At 27.9% G+C, this 8,110-nt stretch overlaps 1 protein-coding gene across 1 annotated transcript in view; it reads right to left on the bottom strand.

Annotated features, from left to right (window-relative positions):
• LOC102582504 (1-aminocyclopropane-1-carboxylate oxidase 5-like) overlaps window positions 1-1,369 on the bottom strand; it is a 3,621-nt gene extending 2,252 nt beyond the window's left edge. Inside the window, exons 1-2 of the mRNA XM_006365481.2 lie at window positions 1,202-1,369; window positions 376-608 (exon numbers count right to left, since the gene is read on the bottom strand). Coding sequence (XP_006365543.1) covers window positions 376-608; window positions 1,202-1,306 — 338 coding nt within the window. The 5' untranslated portion in view covers window positions 1,307-1,369. The remainder of the gene's footprint in view (window positions 1-375; window positions 609-1,201) is intronic.
• Window positions 1,370-8,110: the final 6,741 nt, after the last annotated feature.

The raw sequence follows: 8,110 nt of genomic DNA, 5'->3' as shown, positions 1-8,110 counted from the left end.
GGGGGGGGGGGGATACAAGAGCCCAATTAATCATGGATAATTTTCACTTTTTTTTGAATTAATATTCTGAAATTAAATATGTTTGAATGTATAGAATTGTTATTATAATTATTCGGAATTCAATACTTGAAGTTGAATTTTGGAAGATTCTTGATTTCGGAAAACTCTAAAAACCTTTTTTCACACTTTCGCTTCAAATCACTCATAAAAATTCAATATTTTCTCAAATTGTAGTCATGTCCAAACACAACTTGAATTTTCAATTCATTTTTCAAATTTCACATTTTTTATGTTCAAACGTCCGTTGAATAGAAAAAAATTGAGACTTGTGATATGCATATATAAATAGGTAGCTAATAATGTGTAAAAATTTACTTGAATTGAGGAGTGTTGGAGGGCCATTGATTATGATTATCATCAGTTAGAAGGAATACATCTTCCCAATCCACATTTTCAACTTTGCCATTTTTATTGCTTTCCACAAACTCATTAAGCAAATTGACTGCTCTTGACTTGTTGAAAACTTCTTCTCTTTCCAACTTAAAGCATTCTCCACCCACCTTCTTCACCCTTTCTAACAACTCCACTGGAATCCCATGATTCACCAACTGCATACACAAAATTCTCACACTTAATTACCTTCAGATTTAATTATATCCATCATACTATATATTATAATATATTTACTATATTTATATGCCTCAATTCCAAGTAAGTCGTGATATAGTGATTGACTATATATATGTCTATCATCACACTAAAGATATATCCTCAATTGACTAGTTTTACGTTGATTTAAAGTATTATCCTTCTTTCTTCATCAAGGCTTGAGATATATATATATATATATATATATGCAAAAAAAGGAAGAATTTTGAAAATGATATAGAATATTTTTCTTACTATCAATTAAGACCGATATTCATGGGTGAGGTCATGAAGTCTCACAGTGATTAATATGATGAGTGGTTTTCTTATATGATCTTGGACAATCATTTCTTCATAAACTACCTTTTGGAGTTACGTTAGGCTCAAGATTCATTTGTCAGCAACAGAATTTAAGAAGAGGTTGCAATTCCCCTTTTATTTAATTTTGACTCTTGGGTGAGTACCAATAGAAACACAAGCCATATTTGATTTTAAATATCCATGCATAAACTTTCACAATAAAAATAAATAAATTGCAAAAAAATATATATACCTGAAAGAATCCCCATTCTTCACAACCTTTGGAAATTTGAGCCAAAGTTTGGGCTCTTTCCTCTCCATCAAGTTTTGAAAAATCAATAACCGGAATAGTAGTCATTGTTAAATAACAAATTAAACACACAAAAAAAGAGATTAATTAGAGAATATATAGAGAATAACAGCAATTGTAGCAGTTTGGTGGTCTAGAAAATATTCACAAACACCCTTTTTATAGCCAATAATATTCTCCCTAAAAATAAACAACAAATTAAAAGCAATATTATATTTTAGCAGTTAAGAGTACGTTAATTAAATGGCCGGTGACACGATATTAATTGTTTTTTACTTTAAAACAAGGTCAATGTTCTTTGTGAGGCATTGCGATCTCCCACAACAGAAGCATTATACGTAGCTAGTGATGATATATTATAAATATATATTTTAACTTTACTATCTTCGTTTTAATTTGTTTGACGAACTTTTCGTTATAATCTTTGTTAAAAAAAGGTTATTAAATTCTATAATTAGTACTAACTCTTTAACGCAACATCCTATTAGTTAGGAATCGTCTGGTAGCTGATTTATAAATGAGTTATGCAGGTATTATATAAATTCTACATAAGCAATACCAAGATTGGTAACTCATTAATTAAAGATAAATAAGATAAATTATGTATATATAAAAATTAATATAAACATAAGAGATTTTATATTATAATTTATACATGATATAAGATGAAATAATTAATTCATGCATGATTAATATATCTATATAAAATATTACATAAATTATCTCAAAACTAATTTTTACATATTATTAATATCAGTATAACTCTAACTAACTACTTTTCTTTTTCACCAACTACCGACTAAAACGGTTAATTATGTTGACTAATTTTCACAGTTAATCATGTGTTGACTATACAGCTTATCTTGCCGTCCTGAGCCTTTGACTTTTTAAAATTATTATTATTATTATTATAGTTAAACACGTCATAATTTTACATGTAAGCAATCTTATTAATAAAGTAATTTGCACTAATTTGCAGGCGTTGTTTGAGGGCAAAGGAACATTGATGACTTTTATTGTGGAAAAGAAGAATAGCAAACCCCTAATTTACTACAGTATTAATAAATTGTCAATGCCAAGGTATTGCTAAAGTAAAACTTGGCTACTCTCTCCGATTCATGTTACTTGACCTTTGCTGACCTAACAAATTCCTTTAAAAAGCTTTAACTAGAGGTTTATTAGACTAAAGTAATCTTATTAATAATGTTTTGAAACTCTAATTTTGATTACGCATTACTATTTCATGTAGTTATTTAATACAATAATATGAGAAAAAATAATAATAAAACTCTCTTGATTTGCTAAAATGACAAGTAAAATTATTAAACAACTATTTTTGTTATAGAGCCAAGTAAAATGAAACATCTTAGTTATAGAGGCCACGCAAAATGAAATGAAGAGAGTATTTTACAATAACAAGCTCATTGTAATCACAGAAGTGGGTTGGAAGGGTAAAATGTACATAAATCTTATTTCTGCTTACGTGAGGATAGAGAGAATATTTTTGATAAACCATCCTTCAGTAAAAAGTCTTTCAAGTAGATTTGCATGAAAAATATGAAGCAAAAAAAAATAGTTGATAGCAATATACATAGAAAAACTTGCCTAGAACTTAGAAGGAAATAAAGAAAAAGAGAGAATTATAGTGATAAATGATAATAATTCAGATTTGGGCAATTTAACACTTTACCATATTTGGTACACCGTTGATTTTATTCTGATTGTCCGAATATTAAAGTTAATCATTGATGGGATACACAGGAAAAATAATAATTATTGATGGGTACGCACTATAGTCTATATATACATTTATATGATCAAGTATTAAATAAAATACACAAAATCCAAATATATGTTCTTGATTTATATACCCTCTGATCAAGAACATAATTTTGGATTTTGTGTTAACCATTGACGGTACTTTTTAAACCATTTATCCATCAATTATATGGAGTAATTCACTCCAAAAAAAGAGAGAATTAATTGTTTACTTGTTTGAGCAGGTATAAATTAATTATATACAAATTATACAAGATTATACACATATTATACATAAACTATACATATATTATATATTTGTCGGCGACATATATTTTATATTTATTTGATGAGATCTCAAAAAATGTGAGAAGGAATTAAAAACAGTGTTATTCAAATAATTCAATAGCCTAGAAAATGTTATGACTACCTCTTTGTCGAAACGTAAGAACCCAGAAAATGTTTGTTTTACGTGAGAAAAGTTAATTAAATAACCCAACATACTCTCTTTTAATTTAACAAAAAATAAGTAATACTTTTTGAGAAGTTAATTTTTTGGAGTTCTTTCTGTGTACCTAGTAAGTTTTTTGGACAATTAACTACCACAATTGTCCGCAAGAAAATATATAAAATCATCGAACATTAAAAAATTAAATAACTTGTAAGAGTGGCCGACTTGGTTGAGCAGTGATCTCCCAAATGAGGACCTCAGGTTCGATTTTGAAGCCCCCTTCATGTTTCACTTGAGCTCGTAACACGAAAGGAAGATGTCAAGTGCAGTTTACCTTTTCTATACATATGATTTGCGGGCTATTACACAAAATTTACCTCGTATGCCCACCCGAAAGATAGCGATGTGGTATCTCACTTTATTAGCAAAAACAACAAATTAAAGGTACTAGATTATGTTTTATGTTTTCCCTTGTTAACAAAAACAACAACATTAAAAAATTTAAATTGGTGAATCTAAAATAATCATTAGACTTTAATTTTATTTCATTCAGTGCCAAAACATTCTCCATTTCCCCTATACCAGTACGTATAAGCCACTTTACAGAAAAAGGGAATATAAACAAGTAACAACTAAATCTATAATAATTATCTAGATCTTTTTGAATGGCCTTAAAAAATATTGCACAAATTAAATATTTCTAACAAATTGCTAATCAATATGCATATGTCGTTAGTTAGCGTAATAGAGTTGAGTACCATGTATTATAAGTAATTAAGTATAAATAACAACCAATAATTACTTAATTAATTCATTAGTGTGAGCCATATATGATCTCCTATGACTCTAATTTAGTCAAATATGGTACCTGGCTCCCTAATCATTTGAGTCAAATAATACTGATTTTTTTTTATTATTGTAAGGATCGGAATTTCGAGATAGTGCGAAATTTAATTAATAAAATAGTGTTATAAAATGACAATAACAAAGACTTATGATGAGATTTTATTTTACTGAAAAAACAAATTTCGAAATATAAATGCCATAGAAGATTAAGAGTAAGTCGTGTTATTGCTTTGTTCTTTATAATACATAAAAGATAGAGTAATATAATTTATCAAACGAATAATATCTCTGATTAGCACACAATATATTATAAATGGTGTGTTTTGCTAGTCAAAGATAATATCGTATAAGGATCATCTTCATAGATATTGATACAAGTAATAATTCAAATAAAACTTACTAACTATTTATCGACAACAAAACTAACTAAAGACAATTGATAATGAAAACAATGATTATTATCAATCATTAACATAAAGTTAGAGGATTGTATTGTTTCTGACTTTTCGTAATTAAGTTATGTCTTGACCAAAAGTTATTGACATGTGACCAAAACTTGACAGGTATAACTATGGTTCCCTTCTTGTAAGCTCTACTTCAGAGTGAAACAAATAATAATATAGATTAGCATTTAAGCTTCAATTTGTTTATTCCAAATATATCATGGTTGGATTATTTTGGTCTTTAATTAGTTCCATACCAAATAAACCATAAGATATTGTTGTCAATCTATAAATTTCTTGTCTTTATATATCTATGAAAGAAGGGTCAATAAACATGGACAAGCTGGAATACAAAGTAATCTTTCATGAGTATTTCTGAGATTATTGAAACATTTGGTCAAAATCTAGCTACTTGCAATTTCACTGTCTAGTGACTACATACATTGGAACAGGAAAAAATATAGTGAAAATAATAATGGAATTAATTGCCAAGAATCCAGGATAGATAGATCATTGTCTTCTAAAATAGTATTTAAATTAAATAATTAAGCAAGCAACATTCATTGCATCATGAGGAAATTGGAATTTGAAGTAGCTAGTTGTTTGATTTAATCCCTTTTATTTGAAGAAGTTTAATTTGTGCTCTTCCTCATCACATGTTTCTAACTAGTAGATTAATAATGAAAATGTTTAGGATGCATGTACTTATTATACTTCTACTCATGGTCATTTTTTAGATTATAAAAATGATTTTTAATTGATATATATCAGTGTATATTTGATACTGAATAATTATAGTTCATATCTTCTTCGAAATGAAATGGTGAAACACAAATACATTGTATGTTACTAACAATTGATACATGTATGTTATGAAACCGATACACATTGGTACAAAAGGTGTAGAAAACACAAATACTCTTATGTACTTCTGATAAGATACATATGTGTATTTAAAATTGAAATTCTGAAACACGGATACAAAGAGGACGAATACAAAGAGGGAGTGGGACAAGAGAGGCAAGAGATGAGTGATAAAAGAGAGAGGAAAGAGTTGAGCACGAGAGTAAGAAAAAAAATATCGTGAGATATTGCCTCTATGTAAGTGAGATAAAGTGTATACGACTTAAAACTAGGAGTAATTGTCTTTATAACAATGAATTTGATAATAAAAATAAATATTACTCTATCTAATTAAAAAAAAAAAAACTCAAAAATAAAAGTTGGACGATGTAGCCAAAAAAAAGGACAAGTTGGAGGAAGAAGATTTGCGGGACATGAAATAAGTTGACATTTGATGAATATTACTAACAAGAAGCAAAGTAGGAGTTAGAAGAAAGAGAAAACTATATAAAATAGATCCAATTGTGAAATTATTTATCTAAATTGGATTCAATCAAAATTATTTATTTTTAATGGACTTATGCCATAAATTATTTATACCTACTTACCCCCACTTTCTTCTTTTTTATTTCACGCATGATGTCAGTATCATACTATGAATTAATCTTATGTGATACTTCATCGGTATATTTATAACATATCGGTATCATATATGACTGGATTAATCCTCTGTGATACTCCGTCGGTATATTGATACTCTATCGGTATCATATAGGATTGAACTCTTTTTTAAAATAATAAATAAGAAATAATTAAGAGAAACTTATTAATGTCAAAATATTATTTATTAGACTCTAAATTAGTAGAAAAAATATTCTTTGTGATACTCCGTCGATACATTGATATCATATTGATATCATATAGGACTGGACTTAATCCTCTATAATACTCCGTTGGTATATTGATACCTATCGGTATCATATAGGATTGAACTCTTTTTTAATAAATAAATAAATAAGAAATAATTAAGAGAAAATTATTAAAGTCACAATCTTATTTATTAAACTCTAAATTAGTAAAATTTTCTCTTTTTGCAAATTTTTAAAAAAAATTGTATCTAAATTATGACTCTTTTTAAAACTGTTTTTAAATTAAAATATTGAAGAATTGAAACATACATCTATGGTACCACGACAGTATGTAGCTATATTGTAATGGTATCACAAATGATTGAGTAATTTCATCGTAGGACTAAAGACTGAAGCAAACCTCAATGAAAACACTACTCAATTACTCATTGATACCACCAGAGTATATTATATTTTGATAGTATCAAGGAGGAAGAATCAATCCTCCAATGAAGACACTGCACAATTACTCTTTGATATCATTAAAGTATATTTATATATTGTGATGGTATCAGAGAGAAAATGTGGGTGTTGACGTTATCATTACGTCAACAAGCAAATAAAAATAGATATATGTCATTTTAAAATAAAAAGGAAATATGAAAGTATTGAGGCATTTAAGGATAAATATCTTGTTTTTTTAAAATATAAGTGTTCTTTTCCCAAGAAGAAATTTGCGAGAGATGAAATAAATTGACATGGACCTTGAATTGAGTTGAACTTTAAATAGGATAATTACTCACTACTCAACATTTAAAATTCATGACCGTATCCCAACTTTCAATAAAGTAGGGGAAAAATTGTTTTTTTCGGAAATGTTTTACATCTTTCAAACGGTGATTATTTATTTTAGGGTAATGCTAAATGGTCAAAATTTGGCCAGAAATTTAAAAAGCCTATAATATTCTTTTAATTTTAAAATAACGGATCTTTTTTCTATTTTTTAAATGAAAATGTATTAAAGTTAAAAGGGTAAAAATGTTCAAAAAGGTAAAATAACATAGTGTGAAATATGTTATTTTACCATTCTGGCCAAAAAAAATTTTCCTTTATTTTAATATATACACAAATCATGCTTTAAATTAAATGCATTATTTTAGTAATGTGTTGATGTAACACCCCAGAAATTTTTTGAGCTAAGACTCGAACCGTTCTTCATAGTGAGTGAGATTTTGAAAGGAATTTAAAATTTCTTAAGTGTTAAGGTCACTATGTAGCACCTTGAGTTTCAAAAAGAATTAAATTGGAAATAGCAAAATTTGAAATTTTGCAAGTTATGCTTAAGTATGAGTTTTGGGTCGACTTCAAACAACCATAACTTCTAGCTCAAGATGATTTAGGTGTGCTACCAGATACCGTAGCGAAGATATTTGAATTATCTTTCCAACGCCTCCGAGTTTGCTAAGTTTCGAGGTCGGATGAGTGAGATATGACCTTTTGAAGTTAGGCTGTCCAATTAAGGAAAGTTAGCCGGAAATAGTAAGGGGTATTTTGGTCTTTTCCTTACCCAATCAGATTTAATTCATTTTTAGTAAGGTTTTGAGGGTCTAATACTATTAGGTTCAGTTTTATAATCCTAATATACGCCTAGGGTTTTAGTTGA

The sequence above is a fragment of the Solanum tuberosum genome, unplaced genomic scaffold, assembly GCF_000226075.1.
Source record: "Solanum tuberosum cultivar DM 1-3 516 R44 unplaced genomic scaffold, SolTub_3.0 scf00558, whole genome shotgun sequence".
Classification (NCBI taxonomy): domain Eukaryota; kingdom Viridiplantae; phylum Streptophyta; class Magnoliopsida; order Solanales; family Solanaceae; genus Solanum; species Solanum tuberosum.
The sequence above is the reverse complement of the archived record's forward strand: the minus strand, read 5'-3'. Positions and strand labels throughout refer to the sequence as shown.